The sequence below is a fragment of the Rhea americana genome, unplaced genomic scaffold (assembly GCF_003343005.1).
Source record: "Rhea americana isolate MKP2758 unplaced genomic scaffold, rheAme1 scaffold_29, whole genome shotgun sequence".
NCBI lineage: Eukaryota > Metazoa > Chordata > Aves > Rheiformes > Rheidae > Rhea > Rhea americana.
The window spans coordinates 2,360,615-2,386,430 of NW_028186412.1; the positions used below are offsets into that span (position 1 = coordinate 2,360,615).

General features: G+C 36.4%; 1 protein-coding gene across 2 annotated transcripts in view; it reads left to right on the forward strand.

Annotated features, from left to right (window-relative positions):
* Positions 1–986: 986 nt before the first annotated feature.
* The window catches only part of ARHGAP42 (Rho GTPase activating protein 42), a 125,071-nt gene continuing 100,241 nt past the window's right edge, over positions 987–25,816 (forward strand). The window contains exons 1-2 of one of the 2 annotated variants that reach the window (XM_085309012.1): positions 987–1,076; positions 22,324–22,418. In XM_085309012.1, the coding sequence (XP_085165138.1) occupies positions 989–1,076; positions 22,324–22,418 (183 nt within the window). In that variant the 5' untranslated portion in view covers positions 987–988. The remainder of the gene's footprint in view (positions 1,077–22,323; positions 22,419–25,816) is intronic. The other variant, XM_085309013.1, reaches the window with a different exon arrangement.

A 25,816-nucleotide genomic window follows, 5' to 3' on the forward strand; every position in this document is an offset into this window, starting at 1 on the left:
CAGGTAGGAGTTTTTGACTCACTTGAGAGGCCAGTACGAAGACAGCAGGTGCTGAGCGAATCAAAGGGCACAGCAACTTGGGCACAGCAACCCTAGGAGGGTTTCCGTTGCTGGATAGTTGTTATCATCAAATAATAATAATAGTAATAATAATAATAATAATAATAATAAAGCTTTCAGTCATCTTGTTATGTGCGTTGTTATTTGAAAGTGTCTGAAATGACCCCCTATTTCCTTTAGGATAGACCTTATTTCATTTAGGATAGTAGAATGATCCTTATTGTTGAAGATTTTTCAAATTTAAATGGTATTTTTCCTTAGTCTTGTTTTAGGACTTAGCACATGCTATGTATTTCTGTACTATGATTTATTCCCAACAGGAAAAAAAAATAGCCTTACATTACCTGAGGATACTGTTGTGCCCCTAAATGATATGAGGATGATGTTGTACCCCCTAATATCTGTACCTTTAAAAGAACACAACATTGGGGAAAGATAGGTGATGCTTTTGGGACAGAGTTTATGGCCAGGCTCCTGTTAATTTCTTATCCTTACTGCGTCTTTTGAGTACTTTTAGCAKATATTGGAATCTTAATTACTTTTTTTTCCCCCTAGCTTCCAAAGAGATAGTATAGGTACTTTCTGAAGGATGTAGAGAATTATTGCGGATTTTCTGGGCTGTATCTAGACGGATAGGATTTTTAAGTCTTGRCTGAATTCATTCATTTTCACATTCATTGGTCATTATTATTCTTAATGAAGAAAAGAAGACTTTTATGTGGTTACGTTGAAGTTTTGTAATTATGAATTATGTTTGTTGGCACGTGTGTACAATTGTATTCAAGTTACATGGTATGAAGTTTGGCTTACTTCGACATTCTTGAATCAGAAGAAACAGAACACATCAAGCCTTGCTCCTAGTTGAAATGGTGATGAAGTAATTCTGATTTATTTTTGTTTTTTTTTTTCTTGAATATTAGATTTATCCATGGCAGTGCAAAAATTCTCACAGTCTTTACAAGATTTCCAGTTTGAGTGCATTGGAGATGCTGAAACTGATGATGAAATAAACATTGGTGAGTACCTGCTGTGCTCTCCTTGCAGTAATGTTTTATGTTGTTTCTTATATATTTGTTAAGGTTATTATAAATGGGCAGTTAACTGTTTCAGCTTTAATGGGGACATATAACAAATACTAAAAACTTCTAATAAGCAAAGACCACACGCAATTTTAAAAATACACAGTGAAATGTTGTGTCTTCATGACTTAGCTCAGTTTGTGGTAGTTTAGAATTCTGTTGAATCAACTGTGAGGCTTCTGTTTTTTGAGTTGCAGCCAGTCTTCTTTGTGATGCAAGGTTCCTGTGAAATAACAAAAAACAAAGAAACAAAAACACCTTAAGTAAGATACAGGAAATATTTAAGAGTCTAAAAACAGGAATATTTTCTTTACAACTTGTGCATTCCTAAGTATATAGTTGTTTGAATTTTGGCCAGTAAAATTCACTGGCTTTTTAATGTTCTGTTTGTGTGCACACTCAGAACTTCTGCATTTCCAGAACGGAACAGCTCAGCATGTCTTCAGCATTGCTCTGGTCTAATATCCTCAAAATATTCTGTCTCCAGCAGGCGTAATCGTGAAAGCATATCCTGAGTATATCTTGCTCTGTTCTGTGGTTATGTGCCTCACAAAATTCAGAAATTTTGCTAGTTTTTATTCTAAAACATTGCCACAAGAGGARGCAGTTGCGGTGATGCTTTCAGGCAGTAGTACAACAGTGGGAACGTTTTAGCTCGCTCTTATGAGAGACCTAGATTCTCACCTATCTTCAGACTGAGGATGTCTGATACCATATAGCTCACATGTCTTTCCCAAAATATCTAGGAGTAAGAAAGTGTTTGTTAAACAGTAGTTGCTTCCAGAAATAACTAATTTGACAGTATAGAGGATGTGAAATACGTAGGACTAATATTTAAAAAAAAAAAAAAAAAACTTCATAATGCAGAGAGGAAACAGGATTTGGGCTTTTCCAAGTTTCTCTCTTGTGTAAACCATTTTAAGTCTCCTCTCCCTTCAGTATTTGCGTGCTTGTGGTTGAATTACTTAATCATTGAACAAAAGGTCTAAGCTGCTTTCTTCCACAGCCAAGGTGGTCATTGCCTAATCCTCATTTTATATACAATGTGGTAGTTAGGAAGCTGTCCTYGGGTATGGCTGGAAATGTTCTGGGTCACTGTCTTCCATTAAGCTTGTTTAGGGGGATGAGGGAGGGCAGGAAAAGAGGAACCAGCCTTTTTCCTCCTTCCAAGCTGCCAGTGATGAGTATAAATCCCTGAGAGATGATGTTTTAGATATGTTCCTATGATGAAAGCTTTATTGGATCTCAGCTTGCCATATTTTACCTCCATGATAAAGGAAGCCATTTGCCTCCTGTTGTATATTAGCTTGCATTTGTAGTTTGAAGATGTACTGATCTGAAGCCAGATGCTGAAAAGTTAGAGACTATTATGCTGTGTTCTGACACGTGATTCCTTTGTTATTTTTATCCCTAAGTCCTTAAAACTTTCCTCATTTTGTAGGTATGCTTTTTTCCCAAGTTTTTTTCTTTTTTAAAGAAGTATGGATTTTATACTTATGAAAAAGAATTACAAAGATATACAAAGGGGGGATGAAAACATTGAGCTGTTTCTATTCAGACATAAAACTTCAGGTGTATCAAGCTTGTTGTATTAGCACAAAAGGAAAAAGGATTTAGATTTTTTTTTTCAATTACTTCAGAATAACAGTTAAAGATTCAATTATGATCAAAAATGGTAGCCAGTTGCCCAACTTACTAGCTGTGACATCCAGTCTAAGCTGGGAAGCATGAGKTATTTTCTCTTTTCAAACTGCAGCTCCTTTGCCAAACTGAAAATGTGTAGCGTTACAGCTATTGCAAAATTGGTGCTTAGTGTCATGGCAGCACTTAGGAAAGTATACTTGCATAGTAATGATTGTTAAGTAAGACCAGTTGACATAGTGGCATTAATTTAATAGTGTTCTATAGTAAGTATGGGTTTGCTAACTTAAGTGCAAGTCATGTTATTTGAAGTGAAACTTCTTTGTGTGTATTAGCAAACAAATAGGGAACTAAGAGCCAACTGATACCTGGCAGAACTTTAAAAATGCCTTTTGGGAGTTTCTCCTAATAAGCAACAAAGAACCAGAATAAAATAGTTTTTAGATGAGAAGATACTGATTCTTGGTTCCTTAGTTTTTTTTAATGAAGTCAAATGTTTAATCAGCTAATGATGTTTTTATCCTTAATGAAATCATTAACTAGAAACATTAGTGTTTAAAACGTTAGTTAAATGTTTTAAAAACTCTTGGAGAATATGCCAGTCATAACTCTGCTTACATGTAAGAGTTTGTATATTTTTACTAATTGGCGGGTGAAAGGATTAATGTTTAGAAACTGATGCCACTGAAGTAGAACAATTCAAAGCCTTGCAGGACAGTGCCCCTGTACAACTCCTGAACTGTCAGTGTCTTTGAATGATTTTTTTTAAACATTCATTTGCTCAGTTTATTAGTAAGATTACATTTTGGAAATTGTCAACATGATATTTCTAGTTAACATCTGCAGTGGATAGTTAACGTATCTCATACAGGCTGGTTTCTCAAATAGCAGCACATAATGATGCCATTATATATTCGAAAGTTGGTGCAGAAGTATAATAGGGATATCCTGTCCCGGAGGACAGTGTTTGTATGTGAAATTTTATTCCTCTATAAATTTTAAAACTTTTAAAATGTCCAAATGCATTCTTGTGCAGGGCCATAAAATACTATATTCTAATGTATTGAATGCAGCACTTTTTTGCTATGCTCTATGATTTATTGCTGAATAATTACATATTACAAATGAGTCATATGTGCATATACTCTCTGRCATTCTGCGTATTATTTCTTGTCTGGTAGATTTATCTTTTGCATATTTTATGCATTTAAACTAAATCTACAGTATCTTAAAGTTGCATGTTATTCTTGGATTCRGTCAGTAACTATTTTTTAAAGACATAAGGATTTAAAATTTAAAATGAGGTGATTCAGGACAACCAGGACTTTCATTTTATTTTAACCTAAATATAGAAAAGATAAGACATTTTATTGTTTCGACATTAAACAGGCATATAAAACTATTTAGGAAAAAACAGAGTACATGAAGCTTGACAGCTGATTTATTTCACTTGGAGRTTCAAAGAAGGGATTTCTAGCTTTTAAAGAAACCATTGGATTGTCATGTGCATCAAGCAGCTTATAAGAGTAAAAGGTAAACTGACAGGAATCAAATCTAAGTCTAACAGAGCTTGAATGATACTGTGTACTTTTATAGGATAAGCCTCAATTTTTGATCTCCTTCTAGAATTTGTCCATATCTTTACATCTCCCACAAGCTAGACAAATGCTCATCATCAAAGACAGCTTTGTATAGATGAATCCTGCGCTCTAGGCCTCCTTCTGCCTTCATCACTTTTTGTAGGACTGTTCCTTTACCATATCTACGATTGTGCAGCCCAATAGGATGTTTTACCTCAGTTTCCTGTAATACTCTGTATTGTACATAAACATCATATATGCGTAGAAATTAATACAGTGATTACATTCTAAAGATAATAAAATATTTCTATTACAAGCTTAGTGTTGGATGCCTATCTATGACCTTCTGAACAAGATTTCTGACAGAATTTCATCATTGGAGTAAAAGAGCAGATAGTATGAAAAAGTGCACTTAAATAACACAAGTTGTTTTACTAAACCTGTTATCAAAGGCAGGAGTTGCTGATTTTTCAGTGTTAAATCCATGTTTCTAGACATTCTGACCTTAGAAAAAAAATGGTTTTGCTAATACATTTCTTTCTTGCTTTAGTGTACAGTTTCGCCTTTTTTCAGGAAAAAGATAGCACCATTCCTAAACAAACTAAAAATAAAATGTGAAGTATTATTGGGAAAACACTGTGTGTAGTGCCTCAAGTTTTTCCTGAAATTTGAAATACATGGTTTTGAGTTTTGCCRGGAATGTTACTTTAAACAAGAAAGAATCGACTTCCATTTTGAGAAGAAAAATTCTGCTAATTTAGAAGATTTATTTTTATATAGAATAGATTTCAAAGTAGAAAAATGATTTTTATATCAAAGGTTGGTGTACATGCATATATATTTACAACAAAATGCTGTGGATGCCTCCTCTTCACATAATTTTGTATATTAATCAATRAAACTTTCCAAATGTTACTTCAAAAAGTTTAACTTTTTTCAAAATTTAAATTCATTTGTAGGGGTGTTTTCCTTACCTTATCTTAATACTTGGAACTGAGTTGATGATTTCATGAGTGTTTGTTTTGTTTTGTTTTGCTTTTTTAGTTTATTTTGAAGGAAATACCAGAGCTGACAACTAAAAGCACCATAGTTTTTTGCTCTTCTTTCCAACCTGAGTTATAATAATATCCTTCAATCTAATTTATATTTCCTGCAACCTGTGTGTTTTTAGATRCTGTCTTTATACAGGTCAGCAATTCCAATACACAAATCATACAACATGTGTGGAAAATTATTTTTTTAAAGCTCTATAAAAGACTCTATATACAAAGAATTATGATAGTGTTCTTAGTATTTACACAAAWTATCTAGTATTTAATTTTCTGAATTATTTGCTTTTTATTTTCTTTTAATCTTCTCCTTCATTACTAATTTTTATGATTTCTTAGATTTTCTTTGCAAATGTTTCTTTTATAGAAGAGATGATCTTTCTAGAATAAAAATGTATATTCATGACTGTATAATGCATTCCTGTATTTTTTCCACATTGTTTCAAGTTACGAAAATTTATCTAATTCTCTTCATAAAAGTTTTGAGATTTGCTGTGTTCATTTTAAGATCTGGTATTTTGTGCACAGGTTGTAACATATTCTGCTTTCTTCCTTGAATAAGGAGGCTGATTTTTTTCCTCAAATCAAATACAACATGAGTTTTCTAAAATTTTGAACATCAAAGGATTCATACTATAGCTTTTCAGGTCTGCCGGCAAACTGGGGTTGAGAAACTATGCCTGCCAGTTTTACTAGTTTCTTCATTAAAAAAAATACACACTTAGCAACAATTGTCAGCATTGTCTCCTCCTCTGTTTTGAAATGCATGTGGCAGCATGTGATCTGCAGYGTTACAAAAGCTGTAATAGTGGTAATTGGTATGAGAACATGAGTATCAGCTCCAGTGACATGTGATTCAACTGAGCTGTAAATTTTTTGTGCAATTGAAAAGTTATGCAGGAAGTGACATCTRTGAAACAACAAATAACACAATGAATGATAGCAGTAAATTAATACARCTCAAAAAGGCATTGTAATAAAGGCTTGATGCAAAGCCTGTTTTTAACCTCTTTTCTTCTGTGTGTGTTATCTGGATTGTGGATGATGCAGATGAAATAATATAGTAAATACTACTCAGTACAGATCTGTTGTTATGCTGTCTTGTTTCTCCAACAAGATCTTTTCTGTTTGATTGGTATCAGGAATAGTTGGTGTGCTTTAAGATGAATAGTGTAAGACTGTGCACTTCAAAATTAGACGTAAACAAATAAATACTAAAGGCAAATAAATACATTCTAGTTTTTTTTTTTACGCCCCCCTACACCAGGATAAAATCAAAGTTTGGCCATTACAGCATTTTACCTTAATATCTGATTTTCATTAGTCTGTGCTGTTTTAGGAAAAAGCACTGAAAGGCAGRTATATTTCTCTGTGTGGTTATTAGTTTTAATTTTTTTTTTCTGTAATCAGAAATGGTTTCAGAGTCGTATTATGATGCATGTTTCAAGTAGCATCATATGTTTGGTTTAGAAATATAATAGGAGCTCTAAAAAATCATTATTATTAATTGAGCCACAAGGAATAGGTCAGATATTCTAAAACATTTTATTTTCCCTTGTTGGAACAGAGTTCTGTTCGTGCTGCTAACAGTTGGGGCTCACATGGTCTTTGCTGACTCACATCCGAAGTCATTAATGGGGCAGTAAAATTGCTGGTAACTAGCCATCTGTAGGATTGGGAATTCTCCAGGCAATTATGTTGTGTATAGCAGCTTAGTTAGAAATCGAACTTACAGAAATCAGCTAAAACGTGCTATTATGATGGAGAACCTTTTTCTTTTCCTTTAAGGGAAGAATAGTATTTGTTAGAACTGCTGTGTTCTTAAAAGAGGCTGTCTCGTTTGAGTTGAGCAAGCATGCCAGAAGCTCAGTCTTCTCTTCTTCCTTGCTAGTACATCCACATGCCTAATGCTTTCAAGTTTGCTGCAGTGTGCCCTCTTTGAGAGCTTGTTAGAGGATAAYGTTCTATCATTCTAAGCAGCAAATAGAGAGATCTGCATTGGGAATTTTGCGTCTAAAACTATGCAAATAAAAGAAAAATTCAGAAGGTTGCCCCACCTCTTGTAACAATTTAAAGGGTTAATAGACATTAAAAAGTGCCAATTTACATTTTTTTTAAATTGAATAGACTATGCACAAAGTAATTAAAATGAAAACTGTAGCGAGTATAGGAGCTTTATGTCTTCATAAAGTGTATGAAGGTAAATSTTGACAGATGGACATTTCAGTCTCCAGGTTAGATTTTAAACTCTTTTGGAGCCACTCAGAGGCTAATGAGTAATGTAATTGCCAAGCTGGCCAGGATTTCAAGCCACTGTATCTCCGTTTAATTTATTGTGCAGTGGCTTCTTGAATTTTCCTGGGTGTTTCACAATTAATTTTTTAATACCCTAGTCATCTACAGTTTGAATCACATGGATATCTTACAGGTCACCTTATTAACCCATTGGGATTAGCTTGGACAGTCAACTGGGTTCTCTCTGGAGTTAATATTGTACTGTGCATTTTACTGAATTCTCATTTGTAACCAAGTTTCTGAATGGTGCTATCAAATAAGTGTATAAATTTCAGTGGCTCAGATATACTGCTGCCTTATCAGAAACAAGAAAAGAGGAGGATCTTGCCACCACTTTGAGGGTGGAATGGATTCCCCTCCCACAGTCCAGGGGTGGATTTTGTTAGCATAGGCATCATCCCAATTACCTTTTTTTTTTTTTTTTTCCTGTTTGCCTGAGTGTTTTGACCTTGTGGAGCACATTAGAGAGATATTTACTAAAGGCATTTTTTTCACATGGGTGGGAAAGGATTGATTCCAGAATTAGCAGAGAAGGCTATTTATGATTAACTTTGAATTTACATAGAGACATTGCATACTGTTTTTCCATATTAATTACCTGCCTAGATTTGCCAACTTTTGGGGTTTTTTCAGTTGGAAGAATCAGTTTTGAGCTTAACCTTTTAGGTGACCTTCAAAGCAACTTTGCATAAGCCACCTGTGAGAACAGAATAGATTTGTTTGTTGGTCCTATTGGACTATTTTTATCCACAGGAGTTAAACAGTAACATGTTATGGGAGATACTCAGCACATTTAAGATGTGAAATGTCAGAAATATTTTTTAAAAATCTGTTCCTACAATTTTTTTTTATCTTCATTGCATGTTTAAACAAATGCTGCCTTTCTTCAGAACACTGTTGTTTCTTGAAACTAATAAGTGAGGGATCTTATGTTAGTGCTAGCATCCCATAGAGGCTTCAAAACAGCATCTGTACCAGAAGAAAGAGGTTGGTGTTCTGTCRGCCCAGCCTACAGCTCTTGTCTTTGCTTGTAGAAGATCAAAGGAGGCAGACATGGCAGGAAATAAAATAATATTGCAATAGGTCTTTATCTATGCAGGAGGAAAAGATAAAATAAGAAAACAAGGCCTTGGTAATTGATTTATTTTTTTTTTTTCAAAGATACATATCAGAAGGTTGTTAAGATTTGCTTGCTTCTTTCCCTGTTACCGTTAAGTGCTCATTCAAATGGCAGAAATTAAACAGGGGTGGCTGATGCAGTTACCTCCCTTCCTGTCTCCTCTAGCCTTCTCCTGCAGCAGGAGTACCTGGATGTGAAACAGAGGAGCTGCTGCATTTCACATGCTGGTGTGTTAAAGGAGGCTAAAATTAGTGCCAGTCYGTTCTGATAAACAGCACTGCAAACTGCGGTGTCTCAGGCTGCCATTTGCCTTGGAGCTTCTGTTATTTACAGAAAGAGGTTGATGCAGGTGATTGACAGTGATAGCTTTAGCTGTCTTGGTGCATTCTGCTAAGTAGATTAAATGAGTCAACATTTGATCTGAACAACTGAATAGGCAAATACACCATGCCACTGATAAAGATGAAGCATCTTTTTTTGTCTGTCATTAATGTGTTAATTATTTGGACTCTTGTAGATGCTTTCTACCTTATCATCCTCATTTCGTGCCTTTAACATTCTTTCTCCTCCCTCCTCCTCAGCCTACTTATTGTCCAGCTCCAGGAACTAGAGCTAGAGRTCCCAGTGGAAGTATCACACAATGAATGTGAATGCCTGTAGGGAGACAGGTATAGCCTGAGGCCTGGGGAATTTCCTTACGGAGCTGGTTTGAAAATAATTGGTATGGAAGTGCTGCTCTTGCTGCTCATAATGTATTTGTTCTRTTAATAAGACATAACGCTTTAGAGTTGTCAAGTTAGTACAACTCTTCAGCAATAGGCACTCATTTTCAAACCAGGTGGTGGTTTGATCAACTTAGATATTTATCTTCAGGCTTGAACAAATCAGATCAGCAATTTGTACTTTCTAAAATCAGAACCCTTTCAAAAGTCAAAGGTCAGCTTTTTAAACACAGGATGTTGGTAATCAGTTTGTAGGCCCAAATTCAACAAAGCAGTTGGCAGGCGTACCGTTTGTTGAGGTATTTGTTGATGTTGTCCATAATTAAAGTGCTTCACCATTCAAGTAATAAATGCAATGAATTTACAAAACGGAAAAAAAAAGTATTAATGATTCTCAGCTGCAATCTGCAACATGTAACTTTTCTTTTTACTTCCTCTTATTTCAGCACCCACATAGAGCCACCCACAAGTAAGGTTTATACAGCTGGAAAGATAGAAACACTGGCTTCTTCTCCTTATTTGAAGTATAGATGCACCTCTAAAGAATCAGTGATCTGGCAAGCTCCAAATATAGTTGTAATTACTTCTAATTCCAATGTTTGTGGAATGCTAGGGTTGAATATTACTTTTTTCATTTGATATGTTACATGTTGTCCAATGCTGCTGCTTCATAATGTCTTATTATTTATTTGCTCAAAAAAAATTGAGAAAGAAGTAGCAATTGTTTTCTTAATTAAAATTAATGATTTGTGTTTCTAGTCAGTTTATATCACAGTCCTTTCCAGTGAGATTTTGCAGAGGAGGGAGAGGCAAAGGAAAACAGTAGAGGGTTGGAGAAGTCTCTGACTTAACTAGAATCTGTCTTTGGTCTTATCTAGTCCTGAATATCTAGTCCTGTGGTTTTCAAAGCTGTTCTTTCTGTGACAGGCCTTGGTGTCAGTCAGCTCTGGAGAAGTCTGATCTGTTCAAGCCAAAGGTTAATAGTTAATTAAGTAAAGACTGCTTCAGATGTGATAGCCTTTTACAGTATACAAAATTAGGCCACTAGTTTCAAAAGGTGCCAAAACGGGCTGGAAGGGTAGTAGCTTAAGCTCTGCCCTCAGTAAAAAAGGTGTTTAAGCCTATATTGATATTCCCAGAACAGCTGGGTCACTTTTAAGTGCTGAAAATTCTGCCCTTAAATGTGTAATGCCTGTGGATCTTGTCAAAACTGCTGATATTTTATGGCAGTGAGATTAAAGTAGAATTATGCATAGAGATTTAAAAGAAAAACAAGCAGGTGGCTTCTCCCCTTCCCAATAAGAAGCTACTGTGGCAGTGGTTGACAAGTGGTGATTAACTAGATTAACCCACAGTGGAAATACGTAGTCTCTGTATGTTACTTGAGAATGCCTGACTGTGGTCTGCAGCACTTGTCTGTTGTGGACAGTAGCTGATAAAGGAAAAGTATCTGGCGAAGTCAAATAATTAACAGTGGATTTCTCAGAACCAATATCATACTCTTATGTTTCTCCACTGATTTTTCTACAAATTGTAGTAGAAAATTATCCATGTTTTTGAAGTAAGATATGCCTCTCTGACTTACAGTTACATCTTTCAGATTAGTGGAGGTGGAAGACTCATCTTCTTGGACTCCCTATATTGCTTAATGGAGAGAGGAGCCTATCATTGCTAACTTAACTGCTGAGATAATTTAAAATCTTTCTGCTCTCACATCAAGATGCCACATTTTGGGAGAGATTCTGTAGACTAGTAGAGGTCTGTATTGGGCTTTTTATACCAAAACTCTACTAGCATTTTAGGTTCAGACGTACTTCTTTGGTTGGGGTGAGTTAGTACATTATTAATAGTTCTTGGATTGTTTTCTTGTCCGCCCATCCCTCTCAGACTGTAAACTGTGTGGGCCACAGATAGTATTTTGCTTTGTAAGTTCTGCCATAGGGAGTTGCTATTTTAGGGTGAAGGCTGGGTACATGCAGTGAAAAACAAAAAGTTGTAGAGCGCTATCTGATGCTCATAGTCAAGTCTGTCAAATATAAGGCTCAGTTACTGATTCTTTAGGATTAACTTCAAAATGTATTTTATAATAAGAATTTGCAAAATAGTAAATAGATAAATCTCCAAATTGATTATTTATTTTCAAAGTATTTACTACTTGTATAGCCAGAATACAAGGAGAGGACAGGGTAGATGTATTAGCTGGTTTTTGAATGAAGCATTTATTAATTTATTATAAGTGTGGTAGTACTTGAATAATTTTTTTTTTGACTAACCTAGTGTAGGATAGACAGCCACTTTGAAAAAAATCATTAGGAGCTCTAAGAAACATTTTGCCTTTGCTTGATTCGTCTAGAATTTTCTACGTGGGTTTTGTTTGTGAGGTTCAGCATGAATAGGGCATGTCAATTTACTGATATTAAGTGAAGTAGTTGGATTGGTTTAAATTGCATAACACTGCATAACTTAAGGTTATCTCTGAGCATTGTGTTTGACAATGTGACAGTGGATCTAGAACTTCTAGATAACCTGACTTTTCTTTCCTGTGAGTTTACTTAACTCATACGTAAATATATGCAGCATTTTGTAGACTGTTGTTGAAAAGGAGTGGGGTTGAAAGCACGAATATCTTGGCTTGAGACATTTCTTTAACTCCTGCCTAAGGCTTACATTTGGTTGTCTACATATTTGTGATACAATAACTACCTTTTATAGCAAAGAATTCTCAAGTATGATACTGTTTTTTAACTGGATTTAGTTACTTAGCTGACAAAGATTTCAGTAAATCCCTGACAATTCTTTGATGGGAAAAAGGATTTTTACTTCTAATAGTGRCCCTTTGTTTTATGATTTACATATGTTTAGTAAAAGTAAAATCATCATAAAATACTTTGCTGTATTTGCTCATTAAATTGTGCAATAAGCAAATATTTTTGAATTAAAATTTCAGTTGCCTAATACGGCATGTACATATTCGTCTGTACCTGCAAATATATCTTGCAAAGCTTTGATTAAGCATAGATCTTAATTAGTTGCCTTATATGGTGTTAGTCAGGCACATGACTTTGAGGCACATGTTTATGGTCCCCAAGCAGAAGATTCCATTTTTACGGTCTAACTCACTGGCCTTTTTTGCTCTTTTGTTGCCTTTACATTGTGACAAAACCCGGGAGAGTGGAGAGAGGAAATGCTTATGTCCGTTCATGTGGAGCACTCCTTGAAAAAACATGGGCACTGAAAGCCAAAGAACAATGGAGCATCAAGCAAAGAGAATGTTACTAAATTTGTGCTAGTTTGCTTTCTGCTTTTGTCTTCGTGGAGCACCGATTACTTTGCTGCAGCTAGCCATCTCTGTGTGCTAATACCACAGAGAGCCAATATACTCCAAATTATGATGCAGAGGGCCAAATTCCACTGCATTTACACAGGATTTACAGAGCTGCAACTCAAATGAAGTGAGGATAAGCCTGATGTTTTAGTATGTTTATTTTTGGTTATGTGGATTTTAGTAGTGATGCTCTAATCAAATTCTTTGTTTGCCAGTATTTTAGTKGAAGATGTAATCTTCCTTAGAGAACAATGCAGAGCCCTTGAAGCATAATGTCTGGCACAAAAGTCTTCATTCTGTGTTGTTTTTTTTCTTGCTTTCTCATTTGTGCTTTTTTTTTTCCAGAAGATTTAAATTAGGCATTCTTCATCTTTGTGTCTGTGTCTGTCTCTCTTATCATACTTTCTTTTTGATCCTGGTGTATAATGAACTTGTTCAGTGTGTTCTTTTAGGTTAGCACACTTATTTTCAATAGATGAGGAAAATGGGGCAAAAAATATCTTTCTTCAGAATTCAGGGTAGAAATTGCCACCGTAAACTAAATTACTGCTTTAAGTTATGCGCTCTATATTACACTATTATAGCTATAGTTATTATTTAGTTTTGCTATGAGTATGTCTGCATTAATTCAGGATAAACCATCTTTGAAATGGGATGGGTTTGGGGGATTTTTAGTTATCAGAGTGCAAAGTTTAAATTCAGGAGATTAAGATTAAACATTAAGATTAAAATAAACACCATAGTACTAATTCATTAAAAGCATTGGATTAAGACCTCATAGTTTACTTGCAGCACTAATTACAGTGTACATAGTAAGAATGCTATTCTATTGAGTCTGAAATTGCTTCACTTTGCCTACTCTAAGTGTGTTTTGATTGCATTAAGAGAAAGCACAGTCCACATATAGTTGCATATATCTTTGTGTGGTTCCCTGTGACGGAATTCTTGCAGGGAATTAGTGGTTATTGGGACTGTAAATTTAAACCATTGTCTGCTGTCAGAATTTGCTGTCAGTCTGAGAGTGGGTGAGAGAATATTTCCATATCATTTTAAAACCTGTACATTTGAATCTTTGCTTCAGCTGGTATCTTTCACTACCAGAATAAATTTTCATTGTATTACAGGAAGGTCCTCATAGTTGCTGTTTTTGTTCTTATGGAGGCCATGATAAATGTAAACACAGACTAAAGGAATGCATGAAGTCTTTATTACATATCCATAAAATCTGATACCCAGATTAGGGAAGTAAGAGAAACCAAATGGGAGAATAACTAACCTTATCCAGTATTATTTTCTTAACCTAAACAAAACTGAAACTCTTGAAGAGATGAACCTTTACTTTGCTACTATTTTCTGTAACACTTTAAAATTGTAACATGATGTATCTTTTGACACTGCTGCTGAGCTAAAAGTTGCTTGTCTGACATGCTGTTGGCTTACAAACTGGAATTTAGATGAATACACAAACAATATTACCTTAAGTCTAAATGAAAGAGAGCATTTACTCTCTTTCTTCTAATATCTTAAGAATAAAGCCAGGAAACAATGACATTGGTAAGGAAACAACAATTTTGAATCCTCCCACCTCCCCTAGTGTTTTCTGTTTTATCCTCTACTTTCCAGGAAAAATTACTTTAGGAGAACTTTGAGATCTGTACCATATTAAAGTTTGCTGATGATACAAAACTGGGAGGAGTGGCAGATACACCAGAAGGCTGTGCTGCCATTCAGAGAGACCTAGACAGGCTGGAGAGATGGGCAGAAAAGAATCTCCTGAAGTTCAACAAAGGCAAGTGCAGAGTCCTGCACCTAGGGAGGAGTAACTCCATGCACTAGGACAAGTTGGAGGCTGACCTGCTGGAGAGCAGAATTGTAGAGAAGGACCTGGGAATGCTGGTGGATGACGTGTTGACCATGAGCCAGCAGTGTGCCCTAGTGGTCAAGAAAACCAACAGTATCCTGGGCTGCATTAGGAAGAGCATTGCCAGCAGGTAGAGGGAGGTAACCCTCCCTCTCTGCTCAGCCCTGGTAAAGCCATATCTCAAGTACTGTGTCCAGTTCTGGGCTCTCCAATGCATGAGAGACATGGAGGTACTAGAGAGAGTCCAGCAGAGGGGTACAAAGATGATGAAGGGACTGGAGCATCTCTCTTATGAGGGGAGGCTGCGAGAGCTGGGCCTGTTTAGCTGGGGGATGAGAAGATTGAGGCACGGGGATCTTATCAATGTGTATGAGTATCTGAAGGGAGAGTCTGGAGAGGATGGGTCCAGACTCTTTTCAGTGGTTCCCAGTGATAGGACAAGAGGCAACAGGCACAAACTGAAACAGAGGACAGAGGAAGCTCCATCTGAATATAAGGAAAAACCACTTTACTGTGAGAATGATAGAGCACTGGAACAGGTTTTCCAGAGATGGAGACTCCACAACCTCTCTGGGGACTCAAAAGCTGTCTGGACAGGGTGCTGGGCAATGTGCTTTAGGTGACCTTGCTTGAGCAGGGGAGTTGAACTATCTCTGAACTATCTGAGTTGATCTTCAAAGGTCTCTTCCAACCTCAGCCATTCCATGTGATTCTGTTTCTCCAAAAATCTTACCATTTAGAAAGTGAGGGAAAATGACCTACAGTAGAAATTGTAATGAAATAAATACCTGCTGCCAAAAAAAAAGAAAAAGAAAAAAAGAAAAGGAAGATCTTGTAGGCATATATTCTCCTAATACACCTTTTCTGAAAATCCTTTAAAAAAAAAAAAAAAAAAAGTAGGAATATTTACCACTTGTCTTGTATGACTATTTTTTGAATTATATTACAGCATTATTCAAAGGCCTGATCAGATTGGGATGTGAAATATTTATGAATTGCACAAATTGTTCTTTATTCCAGTGAGTTTGCAGATTCACCAATCCTACAACTTGTTCACTTTGGGCTGAACTGTGTCTGTAATTCCTTTTAAAGCTATAGATACCTCTGCATTTTCAGAACTTTATAGGCTTTACTCAGTAGAAAAAAAAGGAAGAAAAAGAAATATTAACAATCCTYTTAACAGTCCAGATTATGCCAGTGCAAAAGGAAATCTTTATGTTTTAGATAAGACGTGGATTATAGTTCAATATGTAGGCAACATATTCAAAAACAAAGGGGCTTTGGGGCCTTATTTCAAGACATTTCAGTTTTGGACTTACATTTTGGCGTGTTGAAAACTTATTGCAATGATGACATTTTGAAACATCCAGTTTAGCTACCTTCAGAGATGCATTTATCAGGAATTACTGATCTCCTGTAAAAGCCATATGGGATTTGTAGTGTAAAGTATTGAGAAAGCAAGTTAATGTCTCTTTATTACAGGTATTTGTGGTGGCTTGCCAGCGGTAATCAGAAATTTGTGATGTTTTCTGTCCAATCAAGAAAAATGGCTGTTGCTCTGCTTGTCGCACTTTTTTTTCCCCTGTATTTTCAATTCATCTTAAAGCCACAGAAAGAAGGATGGAAATTTTACTTGATGCTGTGGCTTTTGAAAAGCTGCTTGAAATAGAGTTTGTGGCTGCAAATAATGCTAGTACTTAAAAGCTCTGAAAATGCTTCTGTGAAATAGTAACTATTCAGTCCTATTTACAATATCTTTGCTTTTATTTTAGAATTGGAAAAGCCTATTCTCTCAGCCTTCCTGCCCACTTGCAGATCTTGTATTTAATCTGCTCTATCACTGACCTCCAGTAAAACAAGTGTTAATCCTTAGGAAATTTCCTTAATGGGCCTTAGGTTCATCTTGAATTCTAATTTGGTAATATGTTACTTACTGGGAAAAAGTCCCTTGAATAGAAGTTCATACTCAGGCATGGTAATATGTTWCTTGAATTCATCTTGAATTCTAATTTGGTAATATGTTACTTATTGGGAAAAACTCCCTTTAATAGAAGTTCATGCTCAGGCATGAATTCAGAGCTTGTTTTTACTTGTCTGTGCTAGATCTGACCAGTTCTGGGGAGCGTAGATGCACTGGTTGACCTTCCTGCCAAAGTGTCTGAGATACTTTCTCACATAGCCCTGGAAGATGCAAGGAAAAGTCTTAGCCAGATCTCACATTTTTGGTTCCCTGATGAACTGTATTCCTATAACAACATATAGTAAGATATCGTAAGAACAAATAACATATTTATTCCAGGCTGGCATTCACATATCTAAAGATCATGGTGATAGCTGCTTTGAATACTGTAGAAACCTGTTTAGTGCACTTTAGCATATTTAAAAATTGTCTGTACATTTTTTAAAGCTGTGTGTAAGTAAGTATAAGTTAAGCTTTTTTTGTGAATGCAAACAGTTATTTTTGTTCAGGTCTTCCGCAGTAACTTTCCATTTTATCTCTTTTGAATATTACCTTTCAAACCTGKTTTTACATCTTTGAATTCAGCACTGGCTATACAGACATTAAAGCTAGTTCTTGCTTAATACGTGCTTTCCTTTGCTCGCTGAATGTAGGCAACATCATACCTACTAAATATAACTTTTGATTCTTAGTGCAATGCTGGGCTTATGTAAACTAGCATCTCACAACTAAATGTGACTAAAGTGAGTGGATAAAATATTAAGAAAGCTGATTAAGGTAACACTTCTTTGTTTTACTAAAAATGGCCCACCAATAATTGCTTCATGGAAAATAATTAGAGAGCCTTTATATTAAATACATAGAGTCACACAGAATCACAGAATGGGTAAGGTTGGAAGGGACCTCTGGAGATCATCTAGTCCAACCTCCCTGCTCAGCAGGGGCACCTAGAGCGTGTTAGACAGGGTTGCATCCAGGCGGACCTTGAGGATCTCCAGAGAAGGAGACTCCACAACCTCTCTGGGCAACCTGTGCCAGGGCTCCGTCACTCTCACAGGGAAGAAATTCCCCCTCACRCTCAGGCGGAACTTCCTGTGCTTCAATTTCTGCCCATTGCCTCTTGGCCTGTCACATGGGACAACTCAAAAGAGTTTGTCCCCGTCCCCTTGACACCCTCCCTTCAGGGACTTGTACACATTGATCAGATCCCCCCTCAGTCTTCTCTTCCCCAGGCTGAACAGGCCCAGCTCTYGCATGTTATGTTACATATTGTACTCTGTATTACCAATATGTTTTCAGGAATCATTTCTTATCAGCACATTCCCATGACATTTCCTCTTATAAAATAATTTGACTCTTCCTCCCTCACCCTTTTTGTATTTACAAAGTTCACTTTAATTCCTCTGTGTCTATTCAGATAAAAAATGCATGTTGCAGAATTAATAAGAAAAGGTTGCGGCTTCTGTGTGGAATTTGCAGACTTCCTGACAGGCGAAAGCAGGCCATGCTTAATGCAGATGATTCCAATTTTTAAATCTTTTGGTATTTAGGTGCATGGAGTTTGTGGAATTATTTTTTTTAAATGGAAAAGCCCCGCAGTGTGAGCTGGCGGGCCACCGCGGCGCGGGAGCTCGCCCGGGGGCTCGTGCCGCCCCACGGCTCGCGGCGGGGGCTGCCACCCCCGGCCCCACGCGCCCCCGCCGCGGCAGCGCCTGTGGGGACACAGCGGGGGAAGGAGGGGAGCGGGTGCACGGGGGGAAAAAGAGGGGGGAAGGGGCCGTCCTGCCCGCCGCTGCTGCCGCTCCCGGCCCGACCACGTCCTCCGGGGGCAGATCCTCGCTTCTACTGGAACCGGACTGACCGGAGGAGGTGTGGGAAGGAGGGAGTAACGTACCGCAGCTTGGGAAGTGCTGCAGCACTCGCCGGTATTGCGGGGTGGCGGGCGATGGTGGAACTTCTCCGGGCAGGTGATGCGGGGCCATCGCGAGGGCGGGAGAGGCAGGGAGGCCGCCGGAGACGTCCTCGTTGCTGAGCGCTCTCGATGTGCTGGAAATGCCGCCTTCAGGACGTCTGGAGCGCGCRATGCGCCCGGGCCCCTCCGCCCTGCACGTGCTGTGGCGGCCCGGGCTGCTCGGGGCGCTGCCRCGGGCGCCAGGTGGACGTGGATGGCGGCGTGCAGCGAAGAGCYGAGCTGCAGTTAGTGTTGATGCGGAGACGCCTTTGCGAGGAAGGTCCTTCAAGGATCAGGGAAATTACGTGTTTTAGACAGTGCTGCTGAAAAATGTAGATTCTGTCCATSTAGTGAAGCTTCAGCCTTTGTAATTCCTCAAAAATTGAGGGGAAAGGGAAGGGGGAAGATGGAGGCAGCTTTTCTGGCTTAGCTGAGGCTATGTACAGGATGTATTATTCCTTTTTTATTTCAATGTATTATACGTTGAGGAGATGTTATTATACRTACTCCTAGAATGTATTCCTGTAGTTTCTTTAGTTGACTTGGTTTTATTTATATCCTAAGCAAAAGTTTCAACTTAGAAATTGAAGAGCCTCTAGTGCTGCTTTGAAATTAGGAAGAAGCAGCAGAGGCTTCTCTTACTTTTTTTAGTTCATCCTCACAGTTTCCAGTCATTCTTCTGCCTAGTTTCTACTTCCTGCTGTTCTTAATTTACTATCTTTTTGCTCTTAAGAACATTGAATATAATCTGGCCAGAAAGCATACTTTTTTTTTTTTTTTTTTTTTTTTTTTTTTTTTTTCTTTTTTTTTTTTGCTGCCCCACACTCCCCCCACACACGTGCACACACACACATTTGATTTAGAAGCTTCCCTATATGTAGGGGCTGGAGACTAGTTATTTTTGTGCTGAGCTGCTCAGTGGTGTAAAATCTTACTTTTCTTCAAGTTCTGCAATGATAATGTTATGTCCTGAGCATTTGTTGTATTAAAAATGATTGTAATGATGTGCCCAGAAACTTAAAGACTACCATAAGGCTTGATGTGGTGGGAAAAACTTTAACTTCTGTGTTCTGGATCTGCCCTAATTACACAGATRTAGTGCTTAGTATGGTAATTTCTCTTTGAAATAATTCTGTCATGGTAAGTGACTTGTCAGTTAAAAAAAAAGGGGGGGGTGGAATTTTAACAGACTGCAATAACACATCATCTTGTGGTTTAAAAATGACTGATTATTTCAGTGAAATAATCTGGAAACAATTTATCTTGCTGACTTTACTAGAAATTCAGCTGTTTTTTTAAAGTGCATCCTAATTCCCTGAATAGGTAATAAAATTCAAACAGTATGTTTTTCCTATTTTATTTGAAAATATTTTTTTTAATGATGGGTAAAGAATCACCCTGCCACATAGTGCAAAAAATAAGCTGACTGTCCTTTTTTTTTTTTTTTTTTTTTTTTTTTACTGGCAAGGATAGTCTCTTGTTAATTTTATTGGAGATACTTGTATGAAAATAATAAATAATAAATAATCTGGCAATGTGACTTGAAGCTCATCCTTTATTTTGTTTTTGCAGTTTCATAATGGGTATCTAGATATTTTTGAATGTAGCAGTCAAGAGATATCTCACCTGGTAACTTCACCACTCAGTTCATCAGCATTTCTATACTTTATTTTCTATACTTTATTATACTTTATTTCTATACTTTATATACTTTATCTGATAGGTGGGGCATTATGAGCTGACACGGTGATTGATTCAATTCAATGGATATGAAACTGAGTTCCTGATGTCAAGAATTAACACTGATAAAATAAAGGACTCATCTAGTAAATCTGAGTTGAGGGGCTTAGAAGCTTGTAAAGGAAGCTTAGAATTTCTTTTACTTGAAAAGTGCCAAAATTATCTGATAATTGTTTTCTAAGCAAAATGAAAAACTTGGAGGAAAAGACTTCACAGGCAGCTGGATGGATATCTAGCTCACCAAGTATATTTGGAATAAACAAAGAGCTCATGAGTAATGACAAGAAAAAAGGAGGTCAAGACATGCAGGTGTAGCATTACAGTTACAGATACTAAACTATGTAAAATCTTGCAAAAGAACGTGGAACAAACAGCAAAATGTTTTACCAGTGTATAAGTTAAAAGAGATCAAGAAGATTACAGTGGTGACCTCTGCAAAGTCTGGATGGAATAAAGGATAAAACTATTTGGTTATAGTCTTAAAGCTAAATAACAGTGTGTGGATACTGAAAATATAACTAAGGCAAGTTAGATAATGGCTCCCTCTTAGAAACTAATGGGACGTAACAGGTCCTCTAGAAAATATACTTATTTCCAAAAATCTTTCAGGGAAGTTAGAAGTGGATGAAGCCTTATTATTGGAGAGTGATAGATCTGGTGACTAAAGAAAATGGAAAAATAAGTAAGAGGGCAGGAGTTCTGTTAGTCTACTCTCAGTAGTGTATGTTAGTTAGCTAGAAAGGCTTCTTATCTTGCATTTTTGCCTGTGGAGCTATGATGCTAAATTCTGAATAACCCCTATGCCCTTGGGAAAGTAAAGTAGATGGAAAGATAGCATTTTCCTAGAAAAATTTGCACCACTAGCCTACATCAGAATGAAGCCTTGTTTATCCTCTTGGCTGACAGTGCAAGATTATCTCAAAGCTCTCTTTTCTGAAGGGCATGCTACTTGTCTTATCAGCAAGTATTTTCGAGACCAGTATCACTTTGCTCATGTTGAGTTACTTGGAAGAGTGTATTTACTCACTTGTTTAAAACAAGAAAAAGATTACATATGACTGTGCAGCATCCTGTCACAGATGACTGCTGCAACATACACACAGTATGGAAATACCTGTTTTCTAGCTCAGTACTGTGATACAGGTGTAAAATAGGTCATCTTGGTAGTCTCCTTAGTGTCACTGCTTGGACACTTCTAGACAATGACTATTTCCCAGAGTTTTTGGAATGTTTTCTCTTTTTTGCCTTGTTCTACAGGTTAATACTTTTTTTGTGTTTCTGCTGACTTCTGGTATAATCCTTTAACTAGTATTTTAAGGTAGTTTTGATCAAAAATTCTCTTACAATAGGTGCAGAATTCTAAGTTTTTATAAATTGATCATCTATTTTCTTGTCATCTTAGAGAGCTTGTCCTTGCAAAACAGAAAGTCAAGGAGCCCCTAGACCTAAATAGTTAGCATAAATAATGTATATCTTCCAAGATGTTGACATTCATGTTCTTAGCTGAACAGTTTTCATAGTTCTTTGGAATGTTTGTTGCTGCTCTTTAATAGGAGAAAATCAAGATTTTTCTTTGAAGTTTCTTTCTGCTGCTTGTGTGTTAGAGTGAATTTTGCAACTGAATATAGAATTATTTCCTCTTATGTTTTGAGAATGACCTCTGCACATTTCAGGATGATGAATCTTCTATATCCCTTTTAMACTCTTATTTTTTATATGTATGACTCTTAGGATTAGCGTTCTTCTCTGGATTCTGGTGTACTTGCTTTTCACCTGCTATTCACTTCAGTGCTCTGTGCTTCGTTTTTGGTTTTACAGTAAAATAGTTAATGACTACTGACCTCCTCAGTGAAGTTCTGTGCAAAAATAGTGTCTTATCACTACATTTTCAGTCTGTTTCATGGACTTATCTGATCTTTCAAAATATAATGTTGATCTAGATATTCTTTTTTTGTTTTGTTTTGTTTTTTTAGCTCAGTCACTGAAAGAGTTTGCCCGGCTCCTGATTGCTGTTGAAGAGGAGAGGCGGCGCTTGGTAAGTCTGATGGGAATAATAAGTTGCATTGGGTCTGTTTATATTAAATATTACATTTTTCATTTCTTTTGATGTATTTTTTAATTTTTTATATTTGTGCAATAAGTAAATAGTCAGTAAGTATTTCATAAGAATCATTTGATGTTCTGCAAAGGCAGAAATATGCTAGCACAGACTTCAGCAGTATTTTGTGGTTTGTTCAGCCAGATACTTCTGCACTACTTTAAAAACGATTTTCTAACAATTTTTCCCAAAATAGCCTTTGATCACTGATGTATCTTTCCTTCCCCCTCCCTTACCTTTTTATTAACAAAGTACTGTAAATGGAGATCTTTTAATGAAAATATAGGTTGATATTTATTTTTAATAAAGTCTAGATTTTTAGAGAATCTGTGTTTCAAGGGTCTAGTGATTATATACTAATAATCAATATAAAGTGGTAGGAACAGAACCCAAGTTCATTGCTTCTGATAAACTCATATACAATATTCTAGATCAGACTTGTCAGGCTTGCCTTCTGTGATACTATTCCTATTCCCTTTGTTTCCATACTGTTGAATCTACAGTATGTTTTTATTTACATTTGTATTCAGATATAGCTTTGTTAACAAAGTTTCAAGTATATTCTCCTGCAAGTGTTTCTTGAAAAGAATCCATATAAACAACAAAACTACTTTTTCTTCTTTGGAAGGCAATCATAAATAAAGAAGAAATGAATTGATCCAGTAAGGATGAACCTCAGTAGGGGGATTTTTAAATATTGTGAAAGATTAGCTAGCTCAAATCCATGCAATTACTACATCTGTCTTTTGTTTTTCTCCCTCCTAAGAGTACTCATGGAGGTGAGAGAAAGGATCTTATGACTCAGATTAGGGGAAATTTATTAATCCGGGAAGCAGTTTACTAAAGCTCTCTTTCCTAGAAGTAAATAAGCATAGAAATAGTCTGCTGGTATTTCTGTGTTACATGAATATTTTAAAGTAGCAAAATCATTAATATTCATATGATACAGTGGAATAGCTGTTATTACCTAAATCTAGAAAAGTGCAAGCTTCTGGTTCAGACTAAGCTTTTGTTTCTGTTCCTTTATGTATAATACTGAGAGGAAGAGTATGAAGGTGAGTGTTCAGATGTACTACCTTAAAAGATGTTTACCAGAACTCATATTGAATTACTTATTAAACAGTGTTTCGGGTAAACAGCTTTCCAATTTAGGTTAAAGATTATTATGAGGTAACTAGTAGGAAAAGGAAAAGCAATGAAGAGGTGGTGGTTTTATTTTCAAAACTGGTTAATCTTTCCTAATGTGTATATATAACTTCCTTTTGATTTTATTCCTTTTTAGCCTCAGATGAGTCACTGCATTTTACTTCTAGAACTTTCTGGTCCTTCTGTAGTTTATAATTTAATCATTCTATATAATATTTTACTTGATAACTTATAGGAAGACAAGTACAGTAAAAGAAGAAAGAAAACCATTAATTTTCTTAAGTGAGCAAAAGCCTAGTCAGGTAGATGCCTACTGTTCTGTTTTTAGTATAACTTAAATGGGTCGTGCATAGATTCAATAGCTGAGCCTTCAGATCCACTCTCCAGGGTCAGAGCCCTGGGTGAAATTTAAGTGCCATGGAAAAATACTTTACAATTGGCTATAAATTTAATATAATACAATCATCAAAGCCTTTTAAGTAAAGTGGCAAATAATATTCATGTGTAGGGAAATTGGGCTGTTGCACTTGATGAGAAGCAGTTCACATCCAGTTCTTCCTCTGCATTTGAAAACCTCATTCTGTGTATGTTCTGTATATGTTCTGTGTATGTTTCTTCAGGAAACTGAAGGTTCCTGTTGAGATCATTGAAGACATACAGTTAATCAGAGTAGTGATTTTTGAACAAGAAAAGAATTCAGCAAACTTTGAATTTGTTTTTTTTTTCTGTTTTTAAACAGTTATAATCTGCCTGTTGGTGGAATTAGATGATTATTCTGGAAATTAAACTTCTTGAAATATCTGTTCATAGTAAAGTGCAAAAATGAAAACCTCAGGCTGAGGCTTTAGAAAATACAGGATAGAACAGTGCTGCCGAGATTTTTACATAGTTACAATGCCCACTTTGTTCTCTAGGGTAAGTTTTAAAAATGAGAAAGAGAGTTTATTTTTCTTGGTTTTGTTTTCTCAGTTTAGTGTGTTCCCCACTGCGATGGCATTGCCAAGATAGAGATGCTTTCCAATGAGGTATAATGTAGATGGACTAAGTATGATGTAGATGGACTGCATTATTTATTGCTCTAGCCCTAGATCATAAAATTCTAAGCACTGTACAAACGTAGGCTAAAATGCTGCTGTACTAAACCGCCTTACAGGCGTGCAAACCAGAGGTCCTACTATGATGTCGGTGCACCTGCTTAAGGATTGTGTTTGGAATTTCCTTCTGCTGATTACTTAGATGCAGAAAAATAAAAGATGGAAAGAAAATATACTTAGAAACAGTCAGGCACTCCTGACTTTATTTKCTGTGATCAGAAAAAAAAAATGAAACCCATTTACTGGCAGTTTTTCATACTATAATGAAGGCATTTTTTTGTATCTTATGATATAAATCTTTGCTGTAAGGATTTAGAAGTTAAAAGGAGACAAAACCAAACAACAACAAAAAAGGCAAGCTAGAAGGTGTCATCTTTGTCAAAGATAATTGTTTGTGGTTCTCCAGTTCTCCTATTAAAGTTTTATGCATGCTGTCATAGGATCCAAAGGTCTCTGTAAAGGTCAGGGTACCATGCTAGACGCTGAACAGATACCTCATAAGAAGAGTTTTCTGCTCGGCAAACTTGTGATTTAACTGTGAAAACTTCAAAACATTTTTTGCCATTTTCTGAGGAAGCATGGAGCATTATATGTACACTTTTGATTCCTCTGCTGGAAGCACTTCAAGACAGCTATTTTGCAAATTAGTGATGATTTTAGAAAAAAGCTGTCAACAGGCTGGAAAGCTTCAGACGGGGCATAAAAACCTTTAAAAATTTGTATTTCTTTTACATAAAAAGAGAATACTTGCAAAAGTAAAAAAGGATAAGAATACAGCTGTATTCTTTTTGACATTAAGCAGAAGTCTTTGAGAAAACCAGCTGCCCAGTGTTGTGCCTGTTTACAGATACACTTCATACCATTTGCGCCTTTTCTTTTTTACCGCTTGAAGTGTGTGACAGTAGAAAACAGTAGTGTGTCAGCAGATGCTGAATGTGTGGGAATACGGAATGACAGATACTAGTTTTACTTACTGGCTAATGATTTTGAATTTTTTACTACTAATTGATGATTCTGGCGAGCATGCGAGTATATGAATCAGACTTGAATGTGGAAAGTCATGTATTCAAAGCACTAATTTGTCTCTCATCTAAG